At 47.4% G+C, this 20,906-nt stretch overlaps 1 protein-coding gene across 10 annotated transcripts in view; it reads right to left on the bottom strand.

The window, feature by feature from the left end:
* Positions 1-6: 6 nt before the first annotated feature.
* ncor1 (nuclear receptor corepressor 1) overlaps positions 7-20,906 on the bottom strand; it is a 458,529-nt gene continuing 437,629 nt past the window's right edge. For all 10 annotated transcript variants that reach the window (XM_072470035.1, XM_072470042.1, XM_072470044.1 and 7 more), the window contains 2 exons: positions 10,069-10,290; positions 7-1,025 (listed from right to left, as the gene is read on the bottom strand). In XM_072470035.1, the coding sequence (XP_072326136.1) occupies positions 841-1,025; positions 10,069-10,290 (407 nt within the window). In that variant the 3' untranslated portion in view covers positions 7-840. The remainder of the gene's footprint in view (positions 1,026-10,068; positions 10,291-20,906) is intronic.

Here is a 20,906-nt window from a genome sequence, read left to right as displayed (position 1 = left end):
AATGTTCTGTGATTCCTGCAGAAGCACACAGACAGGCTTGTGGTGTCAGAGTACCAATGTCTGATAACTTTGTCATTCTCCATTTCGGATATCCACCTTCATTTGAACCATTAAACCTCCTGAAGAATTAGACAACCCTTTCCCCTACTCACAAGAAAAACATGAACTTCTGGAAGCAACATTAAGACCTGCTTCCATTTCGCAGACAGTGTTTTGTTTTGTGGGAGTGGTGATAATTAGGGGAAAAGCAGGTGGAGGTATAAAGACATTCCTTTTGGACGAGTACGGTGCATAGGGTTACGCCCCTTCCTGAACGCACATACACCAGGTTGTATACTCCCTTCAATTTGTTTTGTTTCACAATGAATCATAATACATCCATGCATTAATATCTTAGCAGTGCTGCTAAATAATTAAAGGCAAAATGGAACTTAATTTACAACAAATATGGAATACCAGTCACTTGGGCTCACCTCAGTGGTGGGAAATTCCTGCATTTGCAGCAATTCACCATTTCAGCATCTTTTAAAATGTAAGATTGGTAGCATGATACAATGGGACAGTACTCTATATTACACAAGAATGATTTAAAGACAGTTTTTAAACAAACAAATGGAGAGCAGAAAATGTTTTTCCTTGTGAATTCTACATGAGCGTCTGTGATCGCCACTTCTTCTCCAACTGGCATCTGCTGATCTGAGGACTGAACATTGCTTTGCATTTTCCTGTGAACAAACCCTCCTTTACTTCATCACTCGGTGAGCCGGGCTCGAGGAGATTCTCTCGTCTGTGGTCTGCAGGCCTGAAACAACGACTAAAACCGCAGCCAGGGCACTGTACTCAGTCATCACTGTCTGATAGTGTCTCATACTGGGAGGACAGTAAGGGAGCTGGCTCCCGCTCCCACGTTCTGGCTGGTGGATGTGAGCTGGCTTGACCCATTGTTGGCGGTGCACATGCGATGGACGTCGGTGTAACACTCATCATGCGCATCGTGAATGGATTATAAGGAAACGCAGTTGAGCCTGAGCAACAAGAAAGAAGCATTTCATCCATGTTGTTTACTTTGCGATATTGTTAAATTCTGCTATTCTAACTGAAAACAGAATGTGACTGTGCCGCACAATAACTTCTACAGTGTTTGAGTATGAATCATCCCTGCATTCCTGCTTTAATGGCTTAGCATCAATTTTCTCTTTAAAAGCACGATCCAAAGTGATTCAGAGAGAAATAACTAAAGGAATGGACACGGAGTCAAGGTGGACAGGTTTGAGGGTTCAAAGATTCACTCAAGGCAAGATTGTATGTCGTTTGCTTTAGTCTGAGGGAAAGGTCTGGAATCAATGGAAAACTATGACAAAACTCAGCTAATTTATCACAATCCACAGACCAGGAAACATGGAAGAATTAAAAATGAACGGTGCAACAAAAAGGTCACGTCTGTCCTTTCTCCGGGAGAAAGCAAGCAGGGCGATTTATAACAACCTTGACATCAACAACTTGTCTTTGTTTAGTGCCTTTAACATTGTAAAATGTCCTCAGGTTATTCACATGACTGTCATCAAGCCACATCAGGAGATGTCAGGGCAGCTGAGCAGGTTTTCAGTAGTGTCTTCTTGAAGGGGAAGAGCCCATGGGATCCAAGGAAATTTGGCAAATTGGGTCCAGAATTGGCTGAGTGACAGGAAGCAGAGGGTGGTGGTCGAGGGGAGTTTTTCTGACCGGAAGCCTGTGTCCAGAGGGGTCCCGCTGATTTAGACATGAATGTAGGAGGGTTGCTCAGTAAGTTTGCGGATGATATGAAAATTGGCGGGGTGGTAAATAGTGAGAAGGATAGCCTTCGATTACAGGGGGATATAGACGGGCTGGTCAGACGGGTTGATCAGTGGCAAATGGAATTCAATCTGGATAAGTGTGAGATGATGCACTTGGGCAGGACAATACAGGATACAGGATAAACGGCAGGACCCTGGGAAGCACCGAGGATCAGAGGGAGCTTGGTGTGCATGTACACCCGTCCCTTCAGGTAGCAGAGCAGGTGGATACAGTGGTTCAGAAGGCATATGATATATTTGCCCTTTTAGCCGAGGCAGAGAGTTTAAGAGCAGGGAGGTTATGCTGAAACTGTATAAAACGTTGCTTAGGCCACAGCTAGAGTATTGTGAGCAGTTCTGGAATCCACATTATAGGAGGGATGTGATAGCCACTGGAAAGGGTGCAGAGGGGATTTACCAGGATGGTGCCTGGGCTGGAGTGTTTTAATTATGAAGAGAGGTTGGATAGACTGGGGTTGTTTTCCTTGGAGCAGAGGAGACTGAGGGGGGACAGGATTGGGATGTATAAAATTATGAAATGAAATGAAAATCGCTTATTGTCATAAGTAGGCTTCAAATGAAGTTACTGTGAAAAGCCCCTAGTCGCCACATTCCAGCGCCTGTTCGGGGAGGTCAGTACGAGGGGCATAGATAGAATAGACAGGAAGAAATTTTTCCCCTTGGTGGAGCGGTCAATGACCAGGGGGGATAGATTTAAGGTGAGGGGCAGGAGGTTTAGAGGGGATGTGAGGAAAAACCTTTTTACACAGAGGGTGGGGGGAGTCTGCAACTTGCTGCCTGAAAGGGTGGTGGAGGCAGAGACCCTCAGAACATTTAAGTATTTTGATGTGCACTTGGGATCCCAGGGCTGACAAGGCAATGGGCCAAGAGCTGGAAAATGCGATTAGAATAGTTACGCAGTTGATTTTGACCGGCGCAGACGTGATGGGCTTTTTCTTTGCGGTACACCTCTATGACTCAATAAGAGAGCGAGAAAGCCACAGAGGTTTCGGGGGGAAATTCCAGAGTTTGTGGACAACGGTGGTGGAGTGATTAAAATTGAGGATGCTCAGAGATCGCAGTAAACATACGGCTGGAGGAAATTACAGAGACAAGAGAGGGGCAAGGACGTGATGGGATTTGAAACCAAGTGAAAATTTTAGAAGAGAAATGTTGCTCAGCTGAAAGTCAATGCAGGGGCGATGGGAGAACGCAACATGGTACAAGTTAGGGGCAGCATAGTGGCAAGCACTGCTGCCTCATGGCGCCGAGGTCCCAGGTTCGATCCCGGCTCAGGGTCACTGTCCCTGTGGAGTTTGCACATTCTCCCCGTGTCTGCGTGGGTTTCACGCCCACAACCCAAAGATGTGCAGGGTAGGTGGGTTGACCACGCTAAATTGTCCCTGAATTGGAAAAATGAATTGGGTATTCTAAATTAATTTTAAAAAACATGGTACAAGTTCGGACATGGGCGACAGAGTTTTGGATGATCTCAAGTTTATGGAGAGTAGAATATGGAAGGTCAGCATTGGAATGGGCACGTCTAGAGGTAGCAAAAGCATGGAAGAGGGCTTCATTAGCAGACACGCTGAGGCAGATGAGGTCAAAGAGGTAGAAACAGGCAGTCTTCGTGAAGGCATGGATTTCTGGTTTAAAGTTATGACATCAACGTTGAGGACAGCCTGATTCAGTTTCAGTTTCCAGGGAGATTAATGGAATCAATGGCTAATGAGTGGTGTTTGTGGTGGGAACTGAAGACAATGGCTTTGGTCTTGAAAGAGTCCTTGCTGTTTTTTTCCTTTATTCTCATTTTTTCTGTTATTTTATTATTTTGGTCGCGAATCCACAATTGGGATGTGCCTTGAAGCAAAAGATTCAAAATTTGAAACAGCCTGCTCGTTAGGACACTGTGTTCCCAGGTTTTGTGTTTCGAGTGGAGAAGCAAGACTCTGACACCGAGTGGATCCTAGGAACTAACCTTGGAGGGACTTGTTTCGATTGGTTAACTGGCAACCGGTGGGTTGGTCGGGGCAGTGTTCTGCCAGACAACGGTCAGTGATTGGCTCCTGCATGAAGCTTTCTGAGAGAACTGGGCAGAAGTGATTAGACCTCGGAAGTGAAAGGAACTCTCTCTCTCTCGCGTTCTTCCTGCTTGCTGAAGTGAGAGAACTGCTCTATTGTTCTGAAAGCAATGAGTGTGTGGCACATTCTTGGCTCTGAACCTGAAATGATGCTGAGTTTGCAGAGAAAGTAGACAACCTTGCCAGAGAAAACCATCTCGAGCCTAGAAGGAAGAAGTACCAAAACGAAAGCCTGAACTTCAGAAAGACATTGACTGAAGTCATCCCATATCATCAAATATCCTTATCCTTTTATTTAATATTTTGTTTCACTTTCTGCCACCCTTTCCCTGTGTTGTCTGTCTGTGTGTGTGTGGTGTGTGCCAGAAAGGGGTAGTAGATAGCAAATGATGTCCCCTTGTTCAAGAAGGGGAGTAGAGACAACCCCGGTAACTACATACCAGTGAGCCTTACGTTTGCTGTGGGCAAAATCTTGGAAAGGTTTATGAGAGATAGGGTGTATAATCATCTGGAAAGGAATAATTTGATTAGACATAGCCAACACGGTTTCGTGAAGGGTAGGTCGTGCCTCACAAACCTTATTGAGTTCTTTGAGAAGGTGACCAAACAGGTGGATGAGGGTAAAGCAGTTGATGTGGTGTATATGGATTTCAGTAAAGCGTTTGATAAGGTTCCCCACGGTAGGCTACTGCAGAAAATACGGAAGCATGGGATTCAGGGAGATTTAGCAGTTTGGATCAGAAATTGGCTAGCTGGAAGAAGACAAAGGGTGGTGGTTGATGGGAAGTGTTCAGACTTGAGTCCACTTACTCGTGGTGTACCACAAGGATCTGTTTTGGGGCCACTGCTGTTTGTCATTTTTATAAATGACCTGGAGGAGGGCGTAGAAGGGTGGGTGAGTAAATTTGCAGATGACACTAAAGTCGGTGGAGTTGTGGACAGTGCGGAAGGATGTTACAAGTTACAGAGGGACATAGATAAGCTGCAGCGCTGGGCTGAGAGGTGGCAAATGGAGTTTAATGCAGAAAAGTGTGAGGTGGTTCATTTTGGAAGGAATAACAGGAAGACAGAGTACTGGGCTAATGGTAAGATTCTTGGTAGTGTGGATGAGCACGGTGTCCATGTACATAGATCCCTGAAACTTGCCACCCAGGTTGAGAGGGTTGTTAAGAAGGCGTACGGTGTGTTAGCTTTTATTGGTCGAGGGATTGAGTTTCGGAGCCATGAGGTCATGTTGCAGCTGTACAAAACTCTGGTGCGGCCGCATTTGGAGTATTGTGTGCAATTCTGGTCGCCGCATTATAGGAAGGATGTGGAAGCATTGGAAAGGGTGCAGAGGAGATTTACCAGAATGTTGCCTGGTATGGAGGGAAGATCTTATGAGGAAAGGCTGAGGGACTTGAGGCTGTTTTCGTTAGAGAGAAGAAGGTTAAGAGGTGACTTAATTGAGGCATACAAGATGATCAGAGGATTAGATAGGGTGGACTGTGAGAGCCTTTTTCCTCGGATGGTGATGTCTAGCACGAGGGGACATAGCTTTAAATTGAGCGGAGATAGATATAGGACAGATGTCAGAGGTAGGTTCTTTACTCAGAGAGTAGTAAGGGCGTGGAATGCCCTGCCTGCAACAGTAGTGGACTCGCCAACACTAAGGGCATTCAAATGGTCATTGGATAGACATACGGACGATAAGGGAATAGTGTAGATGGGCTTTAGAGTGGTTTCACAGGTCGGCGCAACATCGAGGGCCGAAGGTCCTGTACTGCGCTGTAATGTTCTATTACATTTTCTGTCCGTTAAATTATAATATTCGACATAATAAAAAGTTACAAACCTAGTGACGAGTTAATTGGGCTCAACCAAGGACCTCGCATATTTAAATAAAATCTAATTTCACATGTCTTGTGACTCTCGGTCAAGTAGGGCTGGAATTGACGGTGTGTTACCCCAGAGTGTCACTGCGCGTTACCCCAGAGTGTCACTGAGCGTTACCCCAGAGCGTCACTGCGCGTTACCCCCGAGTGTCACTGCGCGTTATCTCAGAGTGTCACTGCGCGTTACCCCAGAGTGTCACTGCGCGTTACCCCAGAGCGTCACTGCGCGTTACCCCCGAGTGTCACTGTGCGTTACCCCAGAGTGTCACTGCGCGTTACCCCAGAGCGTCACTGCGCGTTACCCCCGAGTGTCACTGCGCGTTATCTCAGAGTGTCACTCCACATTACCCCAGATTGTCATGACAGTCTTCTCAATATTTGGATGAAAGAAATTTCTGCTCATTGTAAGGGTCCTTCCTGTTGATTTCCTTATTTCACATTTCTTTTACTTTGTGGTTATCATTTTGATCCATGGACATTTAATGGACATTTACTTTTAAGTCGAGCAGAGTAAGTGAGGAACTCAAAGATTGCAAAATTGTGCACTGTGCTCTGGAGGTTTCAGAAAAACTCAGACTTTGTGGCACCCGAGAGATTGGAGGGATTTGTTTTGATTTGTTGGCTGGTGGCCAATGAATTGGCAATGTGCCGTATTCTGCCCGGCGACAGGCAGTGATGGGTCTTAACCAAGTGGGATGTTTTTCAGCGGATGTAGAAGTGACAGTCGGATCCGGGACACTGAGAGGAGCACAAGTCTGTCTGTCTGTCTCTCTCTCCAGAAATACAGCCAATCTGCTGCTTTCTGAACCTGCAGAGTAGTTTTTGAGACCTGGATGAATTTACAGAGAAAACCATTCGAGACTGAAAACAAAAATCCTCCAACTGAAGGCCTAGAATGAAGAAAGATGGACTGAAGAATGTCCAACTGAAACATAGACTCTTATCCTTTTACTTTTACTGTAGTCAAGGAAAAGGAGAGACAAAGCAGGGGTCCAAGTGCCTGACGGGGCCATTCTGAGATACCACCTCCTATCTGGGCTGGCTTTTACCTCCTGGAATTAACGTGCCGGCTGATAGGTTTCTGCCCCTCAGCGGGAGCAGCTCGTACTCCATCAGCCCAATGGCGAGATCAGTGAGGTCGTCCCCGGGCGTCTCTCATCATTATCTTACACCCCTCTTTCCCCTGTGTTTGTCTGCCTTGTGTGTGTGTGTGTATGCAGAGGATGAGAAGGGAGATTTAATAATGGGAGATGAGGAAATGGCTGAGGAACTGAACAGGTTTTTTGGGTCGGCCTTCACAGTGGAAGACACAAATAACATGCCAGTGACTGATGGAAATGAGGCTATGACAGGTGAGGATCTTGAGATGATTGTTATCACTCAGGAGGTAATGATGGGCAAGCTAATGGGGCTAAAGGTAGACAAGTCTCCTGGCCCTGATGGAATGCATCCCAGAGTGCTAAAAGAGATGGCTAGGGAAATTGCAAATGCACAAGTTTACTTTTAAAATTTAGAGTACCCAATTATTTTTTTCCAATTAAGGAACAATTTAGCGTGGCCAATCCACCTACCCTGCACATCTTTGGGTTGTGGGGGCGAAACCCACGCAAACACGAGGAGAATGTGCAAACTCCACAAGGACAGTGACCCAGAGCCGGGATCGAACCTGGGACCTCGGCGCCATGAGGCAGCAGGGCTAACCCACTGCGCCACCGTGCTGCCCTTGCAAATGCAATAGTGATAATTTACCAAAATTCACTAGACTCTGGGGTGGTCCCGGCGGATTGGAAATTAGCAAACGTGACACCACTGTTTAAAAAAGGAGGTAGGCAGAAAGCGGGTAATTATAGGTCAGTGAGCTTAACTTCGGTAGTAGGGAAGATGCTGGAATCTATCATCAAGGAAGAAATAGCGAGGCACCTGGATGGAAATTGTCCCATTGGACAGACGCAGCATGGGTTCATAAACTAACTCGTGCCTAACTAATTTAGTGGAATTGTTTGAGGACATTACCAGTGTGGTAGATAACGGGGAGCCAATGGATGTGGTATATCTGGATTTCCAGAAAGCTTTTGACAAGGTGCCACACAAAAGATTGCTGCATAAGATAAAGATGCATGGCATTAAGGGGAAAGTAGTAGCATGGATAGAGGATTGGTTAATTAATAGGAAATAAAGAGTGGGGATTAATGGGTGTTTCTCTGGTTGGCAATCAGTAGCTAGTGGTGTCCCTCAGGGATCAGTGTTGGGCCCACAACTGTTCACAATTTACGAGGATGATTTGGAGCTGGGGACCAAGTGCAATGTGTCCAAGTTTGCAGACGACACTAAGATGAGTGGTAAAGCAAAATGTGCAGAGGATACTAGAAGTCTGCAGAGGGATTTGGGTAGGTTAAGTGAATGGGCTAGAGTTTGGCAGATGGAATACAATGTTGACAAATGTGAGATTATCCATTTTGGTAGGAATAACAGCAAAAGGGATTAATATTTAAATTATAAAATATTAAAACATGGTGCTGTGCAGAGGGACCTGGGTGTGCTAGTGCATGAGTCGCAAAAAGCTGGTTTACAGGTGCAACAGGTGATTAAGGCAGCAAATGGAGTTTTGTCCTTCATTGCTAGAGGGGCGGGGTTTAAGGCTAGGGAGGTTATGCTGCAATTGTATAAGGTGTTAGTGAGGCCACACCTGGAGTACTGTGTTCAGTTTTGGTCTCCTTACCTGAGAAAGGACGTACTGGCACTGGAGGGTGTGCAGAGGAAATTCACTCGGTTAATCCCAGAGTTGAGGGGGTTGGATTACGAGGAGAGGTTGAGTAGACTGGGACTGTATTCGTTGGAATTTAGAAGGATGCGGGGGGGGATCTTATAGAAACATAAAATTATGAAGGGAATAGATAGGATAGATGCGGGCAGGTTGTTTCCACTGGCGGGTGAAAGCAGAACTCGGTGGCATAGCCTCAAAATAAGGGGAAGTAGATTTAGGACTGAGCTTAGGAGGAACTTCTTCACCCAAAGGGTTGTGAATCTATGGAATTCCCTGCCCAGTGAAGCAGTTGAGGCTCCTTCTTTAAATGTTTTCAAGATAAAGATAGATAAAGTTTTTTTGAAAAATAAAGGAATAAAGGGTTATGGTGTTCGGGCCGGAAAGTGGAGCTGAGTCCACAAAAGATCAGCCATGATCTCATTGAATAGCGGAGCAGGCTCGAGGGGCCAGATGGCCTACTCCTGCTCCTAGTTCTTATGTTTTTTTACTCGATGATGTGAGCAGCACTGGGAGAGGCAGGGAGTGGGTCTGGAGCTCACGCACGTTTGAACAAGTGAAATGTGGACATTTTGTGACCAAATTTGGTTTTCAAGGCATTTTGCTGATGCCGGATCACAAATTAGCAGATGTGTGGAATTCCACTTCACAAGTGAGCATTTTGGGATTTGCAGGATCTCCAGTTTGAGAGTTTAATCCGGGAACAAATTGGCTACTGGGAATTTGCCAAATTTTATCTGGCCAGAAATACTGACAAACGTTGGAGGCAGAATGAATGGAGGATCTGACCTGAATAAATACATCAATAGAATCATAGAATTTACAGTACAGGAGGCCATTCGGCCCATCGAGTCTGCACCGGCCCTTGCAAAGAGCACCCTACCCAAGCCCACACCTCCACCCTGTCCCCGCAACCCCAGCTAACCTTTTTTGTACACTTAAGGGCAATTTATCATGGCCAATCCACCTAACCCGCACATCTTTGGACTGTGGGGGGAAACCGGAGCACCCGGAGGAAACCCAAGCAGACACGGGGAGGATGTGCAGACTCCGCACAGACAGTGACCCAAGCCGGGAATCGAACCTGGGACCCTGGAGCGGTGAAGCAACTGTGCTAACCACTGTGCAATCGTGCTGCCCTTAATAATTGATTAGGATGTTGGAAATCATCTGGTGGCTTAAACCAAAGAATGAAGCATAAATGCGATGGGCCGAACGGTCTATTCTGCTCCTGTATCTTATGAATAAAGTGGATGCAGTGAATTCAAATCCACAGGCTCCAGGCTCTAGAATCAACTCCAGTTTAAACTGAATGTTTATTTCAACACACTCATTCTAGATGTGATCTGTCAAGACCATAAAATATAGGAGGATATTCCATTCTGCCCATCGAGTGTGCTAGCCATCAATGCAGAATGCTGAGAAACACTTAGCATGGAGCCACCTGACTGCAGAGTCAAAGAGACCGTGTTCAGTAATTGCAATACATAAGGAAGCTGGTTTAACCCATGGTACTAACCCTCACTCTATCCACTAACCTGATGGAGGTGATGGATTCGCTTCCTCATTGCGAGCATCACCAGACACGGGGATGGCTGTGCTCATGTTGGCCTGTGATGCATTCACAGGATGGGGCAGAACCACTTGGTGATCATCTCCTTTGTCATCATACTTCCCCATTAAGGCTTTCCTGATAATGTCCTCGAGGCCAAGGTTACTGGCTGGATCGGCAAAGGAATGACTCCGAGAACTGACTGAACCTACAAGATGGAAGGAAATAATCGGGGGAAAGGTACAGAGAAAGAGACACAGTGAGAAGAGTGGTAAGGGAGGGAGTGGGATGGGGTAGGGTGGTGAGGTAGAGAGAGGCACAGGCAGGCAGAGAGAATGGGAAAACCAAAAGTCACGTTTACTTTGCAAGCTGCAAGCTCCAACTAGCAAACAAGACAATGGCAGCACAAACCATCAATGCAACAGCAATGAACAGACTCGCTGATAGACTCCCATAAAGGAGAACTATGCAGTTGAAGAATTTACCAAAGGAAGTTACTGCTCCATATTTGGACCATATCCAGTGGTTCTGACACCAAATGTGATTTGCAGTTAGCAATTTGAAATATACGAATAAATAAATAAAATGCTTTAAACATGACAGATTTTCTGGATAGACTGGGCAAGGATGTGTACATTTTAAACTGCCCCACTCCCCTCAAAAATGCTAGAGTTCTTCCAATGTGACCTAATGTACAACAGCCCGTGCTGCACATTGCAAAGTACTTACGGAAAAGTAACATGCCATTCGGCCCATCAAACACATCTATCTTGTGTCATCAGCAAACTTAGTGACCATATATTTGGTCTCTTCATCTAATTCACTGTTACAGATTGTAAATAGTTAAGGCGCCAGTGCTGATCCGTGACACTCGACTCATTACAGCTTGTCAACCCAAAGTTGACCCCACGTTCTGGACTCCCGCAGCATCAGGAACATTCTTTCTGAATCCTGTTAGAATTTTGTAAGTTTCTCTGAGATCCCCTCTCACTCTTCTGAACTCCAATGAATATAATCCTAACCGACTTAGTCTCTCCTCAGATGACAGTCCCGCCATCCCAGGAATCAGTCTGGTAAACCTTCGCTGCACTCCCTCCACAGCAAGAACACCCTTCCTCAGATAAGGAGACCAAAACTGCCCACAATACTCCAGGTGTGGCCTCACCAAGGCCCTGTACAATTGTAGTAAAACATTCCTATTCCTAAATTAAAATCCTCTTGCTATGAAGGCCAACATACCATTTGCCTTCTTCACTGCCTGCTGTACCTGCGCGCTTACTTTCAGCGACTGATGCACGAGGACACCAAGGTCTCGCTGAGTATCCGCCTCTCTCAATTTACACCCATTCAAATAATAATCTCCCTTCCTATTTTTGCTACCAAATCGGATAACCTCACATTTATCCACACTATAGTGTATATGCCATACATATGCTCACTCACTCAGCCTGTCCAAATCCCACTGAAGCATCTCTGTATCCTCCTCACAGCTCACCCTCCCACCCAACTTTGTATCATCTGCAAATTTGGAGATAATACATTTAGTTCCCTCATCCAAATCATGAATATGTAATGTGAACAGTTGGGGTTTCATCACAGATCCCTGCGGTACCCCACTGCCAATTGGAAAATTAACTATTTATTCCAACTTTTTGTTTCCAGTCTACTAACCAGCTTTCTATCCGTCTCAAGACACTACCTGCAATTCCATGCACTTCAATTTTACATATTAATCTGCTGGGTGAGACCTTGTTGAAAGGCTTCTGAAAGTCAAAATAACCACATCCACTGGTTCTCCCTGGTCAACTCTACTAGTTACATCTTCACTGAATTCCAGTAGATTTGTCAAGCATGATTTCCCAATTCGGTGCATACAAATTAACTAAGATCACCAGAGTACCCGCCAAAGATCCACCAATAATCTCATGCCTCCCAAGGGTCCACCACTATTTCTTTTTTATTTATAAATATTTTATTGAAAATTTTTGGTCAACCAACACAGTACACTGTGCATCCTTTACACAATATTATAACAACACAAATAACAATGACCTATTTTATAAACAAAAAATGAATGAATAATAAATAACAAAAATGAAAACTAACCCTAATTGGCAACTGCCTTATCACAAGTAACACTCTCCAAAAATATAATTTAACAGTCCAATATATAATTATCTGTCGCAACGACCTATACATATTATACAGTATATGTTAACAACCCTGAGAGTCCTTCTGGTTCCTCCTCCCCCCTCCCCCCCCATCCTGGGCTGCTGCTGCTGCCTTCTTTTTTCCATTCCATCTATCTTTCTGCGAGGTATTCGACGAACGGTTGCCACCGCCTGGTGAACCCTTGAGCCGACCCCCTTAGAACAAACTTAATCCGCTCTAGCTTTATAAACCCTGCCATGTCATTTATCCAGGTCGCCACCCCCAGGGGCTTGGCTTCTTTCCACATTAACAATATCCTGCGCCGGGCTACTAGGGACGCAAAGGTCAAAACATCGGCCTCTCTCGCCTCCTGCACTTCCGGCTCTTGTGCAACCCCAAATATAGCCAACCCCCAGCTTGGTTCGACCCGGACCCCCACTACTTTTGAAAGCACCTTTGTCACCCCCATCCAAAACCCCTGTAGTGCCGGGCATGACCAAAACATATGGGTATGATTCGCTGGGCTTCTCGAGCACCTCGCACACCTATCCTCCACCCCAAAAAATTTACTGAGCCGTGCTCCAGTCATATGCGCCCTGTGTAATACCTTAAACTGAATCAGGCTTAGCCTGGCACACGAGGACGACGAGTTTACCCTGCTTAGGGCATCTGCCCACAGCCCCTCCTCGATCTCCTCCCCCAGCTCTTCTTCCCATTTCCCTTTTAGTTCGTCTACCATAGTCTCCCCTTCGTCCCTCATTTCCCTATATATACCTGACACCTTACCATCCCCCACCCATGTCTTTGAGATCACTCTGTCCTGCACCCCTTGTGTCGGGAGCTGCGGGAATTCCCTCACCTGTTGCCTCGCAAAAGCCCTCAGTTGCATATACCTGAATGCATTCCCTTGGGGCAACACATATTTCTCGGTCAGTGCTCCCAGACTCGCGAACTTCCCATCCACAAACAGATCTTTCAGTAGCGTTATTCCTGCTCTTTGCCACATTCCATATCCCCATCCATTCCCCCCGGGGCAAACCTATGGTTGTTTCTTATCGGGGACCCCCCCCAAGGCTCCAGTCTTTCCCCTATGCCGTCTCCACTGTCCCCAAATCTTCAGTGTAGCCACCACCACCGGGCTTGTGGTGTAGTTCCTCGGTGAGAACGGCAATGGGGCTGTCACCATAGCCTGTAGGCTAGTCCCCCTACAGGACGCCCTCTCTAATCTCTTCCACGCCGCTCCCTCCTCCTCTCCCATCCACTTACTCACCATTGAAATATTAGCGGCCCAATAATACTCACTTAGGCTCGGTAGTGCCAGCCCCCCCTATCCCTGCTACGCTGTAAGAATCCCTTCCTCACTCTCGGGGTCTTCCCGGCCCACACAAAACCCATGATGCTCTTTTCAATCCTTTTAAAAAAAGCCTTTGTGATCACCACCGGGAGACACTGAAACACAGAGGAATCTCGGGAGGACCACCATCTTAACCGCCTGCACCCTCCCTGCCAGTGACAGGGATACCATATCCCATCTCTTAAAATCCTCCTCCATCTGTTCCACCAACCGCGTTAAATTTAACCCATGCAATGTGCCCCAATTCTTAGCTATCTGGATCCCCAGGTAATGAAAGTCCCCTGTTACCTTCCTCAACGGTAGGTCCTCTATTTCTCTACTCTGCTCCCCTGGATGCACCACAAACAACTCACTTTTCCCCATGTTCAATTTATACCCTGAAAAATCCCCAAACTCCCCAAGTATCCGCATTATTTCTGGCATCCCCTCCGCCGGGTCTGCCACGTATAGTAGCAAATCGTCCGCATACAAAGATACCCGGTGTTCTTCTCCTCCTCTAAGTACTCCCCTCCACTTCTTGGAACCCCTCAACGCTATCGCCAGGGGCTCAATCGCCAGTGCAAACAATAATGGGGACAGAGGGCATCCCTGCCTTGTCCCTCTATGGAGCCGAAAATATGCAGATCCCCGTCCATTCGTGACCACGCTCGCCATCGGGGCCCTATACAACAGCTGCACCCATCTAACATACCCCTGTCCAAAACCAAATCTCCTCACACCTCCCACAAATAATCCTACTCCACTCTATCAAATGCTTTCTCGGCATCCATCGCCACTACTATCTCCGTTTCCCCCTCTGGTGGGGCCATCATCATTACCCCTAACAGCCTCCGTATATTCGTGTTCAGCTGTCTCCCCTTCACAAACCCAGTTTGGTCCTCGTGGACCACCCCCGGGACACATTCCTCTATTCTCATTGCCATTACCTTGGCCAGGATCTTGGCATCTACATTTAGGAGGGAAATAGGTCTATAGGACCTGCATTGTAGCGGGTCCTTTTCCTTCTTTAAGAGAAGCGATATCGTTGCTTCAGACATAGTCGGGGGCAGTTGTCCCCTTTCCTTTGCCTCATTAAAGGTCCTCGTCAATACCGGGGCGAGCAAGTCCACATATTTTCTGTAGAATTCGACTGGGAATCCATCCGGTCCCGGGGCCTTTCCCGCCTGCATGCTCCTAATTCCTTTCACCACTTCTTCTACCTCGATCTGTGCTCCCAGTCCCACCCTTTCCTGCTCTTCCACCTTGGGAAATTCCAGCCGATCCAAGAAGCCCATCATTCTCTCCCTCCCATCCGGGGGTTGAGCTTCATATAATTTTTTATAAAATGTCTTGAACACTCCATTCACTCTCTCCGCTCCCCGCTCCATCTCTCCCTCCTCATCCCTCACTCCCCCTATTTCCCTCGCTGCTCCCCTTTTCCTCAATTGGTGTGCCAGCAACCTGCTCGCCTTCTCCCCATATTCGTACTGTACACCCTGTGCCTTCCTCCATTGTGCCTCTGCAGTGCCCATAGTCAGCAAGTCAAATTCTACACGTAGCCTTTGCCTTTCCCTGTACAGTCCCTCCTCCGGTGCTTCCGCATATTGTCTGTCCACCCTCAAAAGTTCTTGCAGCAACCGCTCCCGTTCCTTACTCTCCTGCTTCCCTTTATGTGCCCTTATTGATATCAGCTCCCCTCTAACCACTGCCTTCAACGCCTCCCAGACCACTCCCACCTGGACCTCCCCATTATCATTGAGTTCCAAGTACTATTCAATGCACCCCCTCACCCTTAGACACCCCCCCTCATCTGCCATTAGTGCCATGTCCATTCTCCAGGGTGGGCGCCCTCCTGTTTCCTCCCCTATCTCCAAGTCTACCCAGTGTGGAGCGTGATCCGAAATGGCTATAGCCGTATACTCCGTTCCCCTCACCTTCGGGATCAACGCCCTTCCCAGCACAAAAAAGTCTATTTGCGAGTAGACTTTATGGACATAGGAGAAAAACGAGAACTCCTTACTCCTAGGTCTGCTAAATCTCCACGGGTCTACACCTCCCATCTGCTCCATAAAATCTTTAAGTACCTTGGCTGCTGCCGGCCTCCTCCCAGTCCTGGACTTCGAACTATCCAGCCCTGGTTCCAACACCGTATTAAAATCCCCCCCCATTATCAGCTTTCCCATCTCTAGGTCCGGAATGCGTCCTAGCATCCGCCTCATAAAATTGGCATCATCCCAGTTCAGGGCATATATGTTTACCAAAACCACCGTCTCCCCCTGTAGTTTGCCACTCACCATCATGTATCTGCCCCCGTTATCCGCCACTATAGTCTTTGCCTCGAACATTACCCGCTTCCCCACTAATATAGCCACCCCCCTGTTTTTCGCATCTAGCCCCGAATGGAACACCTGCCCCACCCATCCTTTGCGTAGCCTAACCTGGTCTATCAGTTTCAGGTGCGTTTCCTGTAACATAACCACATCTGCCTTAAGTTTCTTAAGGTGTGCGAGTACCCGTGCCCTCTTTATCGGCCCGTTCAGCCCTCTCACGTTCCACGTGATAAGCCGGGTTGGGGGGCTTCCTACCCCCCCCCTTGTCGATTAGCCATCACCTTTTTCCAGCTCCTCACCCTGTTCCCACGCAGCTGTATCTCCCCCAGGCGGTGCCCCCCCGCCCATCCCCTCCCATACCAGCTCCCCCCTTTCCCCAGCAGCAGTAACCCAGTAATTCCCCCCTCCCACCCCCCCCGCTAGATCCCCGCTAGCGTAATTACTCCCCCCATGTTGCTCCCAGAAGTCAGCAAACTCTGGCCGACCTCGGCTTCCCCCCCGTGACCTCGGCTCGCACCGTGCGACGCCCCCTCCTTCTTGCTTCTCTATTCCCGCCATGATTATCATAGCGCGGGAACCAAGCCCGCGCTTCTCCCTTGGCCCCGCCCCCAACGGCCAACGCCCCATCTCCTCCACCTCCCCTCCTCCCCCCATCACCACCTGTGGAAGAGAGAAAAGTTACCACATCGCAGGATTAGTACATAAAACTCCTCTTTCCCCCCTTTATAACCCCCCTCTTTGCCCCCCACATTCGCTCCACCACTTTGTTCAAACGTTTTTTTTAATAACCCGCTCATTCCAGTTTTTCTTCCACAATAAGAGTCCACGCTTCATCCGCCGTCTCAAAGTAGTAGGGTTTGCACTGAGTGCTGAATTTGCTGCTTTTTGAGTGCGATAGTGAGAGTTTGGTGACCGAGGGAGTTCGGTGAGGAGGGAGTAAGGTGCTCCTTTCATTTTGTTTCCGACATTTCCGCAAAGAGTGCGAAGAGAGCCAGGAGTTTACAGGAAGTGTAGCTGACTGGGAGCAGAGTCGGAGGGCGGAGATCTAGTTAGTCCACACAGCAGCTATATTCTGTAAGGTAAGAGGGGATGGAGGCTAGGCCAGTTACATGCTCCTCCTGTAGGATGTGGGTGGTGAGGGATACCACCGGTGTCCCCACTTACTATACCTGCGGGAAGTGCACCCAACTTCAGCTCCTCAAAGACCGTGTTAGGGAACTGGAGCTGAAGCTGGATGAACTTCGGATCATCCGGGAGGCAGAGAGGGTGATTGAGAAGAGTTACAGGGAGGTAACCACACCCAAGGTACAGGACAAGAGTAGCTGGGTTACAGTCAGGGGGAAAAAAACAAACTGGCAGACAGTGCAGGGATCCCTTGTGGCCGTTCCCCTTCAAAACAAGTATACCGTTTTGGATGCTGTTGGGGGGGATGACCTACCGGGGGAAGGCCCTAGCGGTCAGGTCTCTGGCACGGAGTCTGGCTCCAGGGCTCAGAAGGGAAGGGGGGAGAATAGAAAAGCAATAGTTGTAGGAGATTCAATGGTTAGGGGAATAGATAGGAGATTCTGTGGTCGCGAGCGAGACTCCCGGAAGGTATGTTGCCTCCCGGGTGCCAGGGCCAGGGATGTCTCGGATCGTGTCTTCAGGATCCTTAAGGGGGAGGGTGAGCAGCCAGAAGTCGTGGTGCACATTGGTACCAACGACATAGGTAGGAAAAGGGGTGTGGAGGTAATAAACAAGTTTAGGGAGTTAGGCTGGAAGTTGAAAGCCAGGACAGACAGAGTTGTCATCTCTGGTTTGTTGCCGGTGCCACGTGATAGCGAGGCTAGGAATAGGGAGAGAGTGCAGTTGAACACGTGGCTGCAGGAATGGTGTAGGAGGGAGGGCTTCAGGTATTTGGATAATTGGAGCGCATTCTGGGGAAGGTGGCACCTGTACAAGCAGGACGGGTTGCATCTGAACCAGAGGGGCACCAATATCCTGGGAGGGAGGTTTGCTAGCACTCTTCGGGAGGGTTTAAACTAATTTGGCAGGGGAATGGGAACCGGATTTGTAGTCCAGCAACTAAGGTAGCCGATATTCAGGACGCCAAAGCGTGTAATGAGGCAGTGGGGAAGGGAACACTGACAAAGGAGAGTATTTGCAGGCACGGAGATGGGTTGAAGTGTGTATACTTCAACGCAAGAAGCATCAGGAATAAGGTGGGTGAACTTAAGGCATGGATCGGTACTTGGGACTACGATGTGGTGGCCATCACGGAAACATGGATAGAAGAGGGGCAGAAATGGTTGTTGGAGGTCCCTGGTTATAGATGTTTCAATAAGATTAGGGAGGGTGGTAAAAGAGGTGGGGGGGTGGCATTATTAATTAGAGATAGTATAACAGCTGCAGAAAGGCAGTTCGAGGAGTATCACCCTATTGAGGTAGTATGGGTTGAAGTCAGAAATAGGAAAGGAGCAGTCACCTTGTTAGGAGTTTTCTATAGGCCCCCCAATAGTAGCAGAGATGTGGAGGAACAGATTGGGAAACAGATTTTGGAAAGGTGCAGAAGTCACAGGGTAGTAGTCATGGGTGACTTTAACTTCCCAAATATTGAGTGGAAACTCTTTAGATCAAATAGTTTGGATGGGGTGGTGTTTGTGCAGTGTGTCCAGGAAGCTTTTCTAACACAGTATGTAGATTGTCCGACCAGAGGAGGGGCAATATTGGATTTAGTACTTGGTAATGAACCAGGGCAAGTGATAGATTTGTTAGTGGGGGAGCATTTTGGAGATAGTGACCACAATTCTGTGACTTTCACTTTAGCAATGGAGAGGGATAGGTACGTGCAACAGGGCAAGGTTTACAATTGGGGGAAGGGTAAATACGATGTTGTCAGACAAGAATTGAAGTGCATAAGTTGGGAACATAGGCTGGCAGGGAAGGACACAAGTGAAATGTGGAACTTGTTCAAGGAACAGGTGCTACGTGTCCTTGATATGTATGTCCCTGTCAGGCAGGGAAGAGATGGTCGAGTGAGGGAACCATGGTTGACAAGAGAGGTTGAATGTCTTGTTAAGAGGAAAAAGGTGACTTATGTAAGGCTGAGGAAACAAGGTTCAGACAGGGCATTGGAGGGATACAAGATAGCCAGGAGGGAACTGAAGAAAGGGATTAGGAGGGCTAAGAGAGGGCATGAACAATCTTTGGCGGGTAGGATCAAGGAAAACCCCAAGGCCTTTTACACATACGTGAGAAATATGAGAATGACTAGAGCGAGGGTAGGTCCAATCAAGGACAGTAGCAGGAGATTGTGTATTGAGTCTGAAGAGATAGGAGAGGTCTTGAATGAGTACTTTTCTTCTGTATTTACAAATGAGAGGGGCGATATTGTTGGAGAGGACAGTGTGAAACAGATTGGTAAGCTCGAGGAAATACTTGTTAGGAAGGAAGATGTGTTGGGCATTTTGAAAAACTTGAGGATAGACAAGTCCCCCGGGCCTGACGGGATATATCCAAGGATTCTATGGGAAGCAAGAGATGAAATTGCAGAGCCATTGGCAATTATCTTTTCATCCTCACTGTCAACAGGGGTGGTACCAGGGGATTGGAGAGTGGCGAATGTCGTGCCCCTGTTCAAAAAAGGAACTAGGGATAACCCTGGGAATTACAGGCCAGTTCGTCTTACTTCGGTGGTAGGCAAAGTAATGGAAAGGGTACTGAAGGATAGGATTTCTGAGCATCTGGAAAGACACTGCTTGATTAGGGATAGTCAGCACGGATTTGTGAGGGGTAGGTCTTGCCTAACAAATCTTATTGAATTCTTTGAGGAGGTGACCAAGCATGTGGATGAAGGTAAAGCAGTGGATGTAGTATACATGGATTTTAGTAAGGCATTTGATAAAGTTCCCCATGGTAGGCTTATGCAGAAAGTAAGGAGGCATGGGATAGTGGGAAATTTGGCCAGTTGGATAACAAACTGGCTAACCGATAGAAGTCAGAGTGGTGGTGGATGGCAAATATTCAGCCTGGATCCCAGTTACCAGTGGCGTACCGCAGGGATCAGTTCTGGGCCCTCTGCTGTTTGTGATTTTCATTAATGACTTGGATGAGGGAGTTGAAGGGTGGGTCAGTAAATTTGCAGACAATACAAAGATTGGTGGAGTTGTGGATAGTAAGGAGGGCTGCTGTCGGCTGCAAAGAGACATAGATAGGATGCAGAGCTGGGCTGAGAAGTGGCAGATGGAGTTTAACCCTGAAAAGTGTGAGGTTGTCCATTTTGGAAGGACAAATATGAATGCGGAATACAGGGTTAACGGTAGAGTTCTTGGCAATGTGGAGGAGCATAGAGATCTTGGGGTCTATGTTCATACATCTTTGAAAGTTGCCACTCAAGTGGATAGAGCTGTGAAGAAGGCCTATGGTGTGCTCGCGTTCATTAACAGAGGGATTGAATTTAAGATCCGTGAGGTGATGATGCAGCTGTACAAAACTTTGGTAAGGCCACATTTGGAGTACTGTGTACAGTTCTGGTCGCCTCATTTTAGGAAGGATGTGGAAGCTCTGGAAAAGGTGCAAAGAAGATTTACCAGGATGTTGCCTGGAATGGAGAGTAGGTCTTAAGAGGAAAGGTTGAGGGTGCTAGGCCTTTTCTCATTAGAGCGGAGAAGGATGAGGGGCGACTTGATAGAGGTTTATAAGATGACCAGGGGAATAGATAGAGTAGACAGTCAGAGACTTTTTCCCCGGGTGGAACACACCATTACAAGGGGACATGAATTTAAGGTGAAAGGTGGAAGATATAGGAGGGATATCAGAGGTAGGTTCTTTACCCAGAGAGTAGTGGGGGCATGGAATGCACTGCCAGTGGAAGTAGTTGAGTCGGAAACATTAGGGACCTTCAAGCAGCTATTGGATAGGTACATGGATTACGGTAAAATGATATAGTGTAGATTTTTTTGTTCTTAAGGGCAGCACGGCAGCATTGTGGATAGCACAATTGCTTCACAGCTCCATGGTCCCAGGTTCGAT

This window comes from Scyliorhinus torazame, chromosome 12 (assembly GCF_047496885.1).
Source record: "Scyliorhinus torazame isolate Kashiwa2021f chromosome 12, sScyTor2.1, whole genome shotgun sequence".
NCBI lineage: Eukaryota > Metazoa > Chordata > Chondrichthyes > Carcharhiniformes > Scyliorhinidae > Scyliorhinus > Scyliorhinus torazame.
Note: the sequence above shows the minus strand (reverse complement) of the source record. Positions and strands in the feature narration are given on the sequence as shown.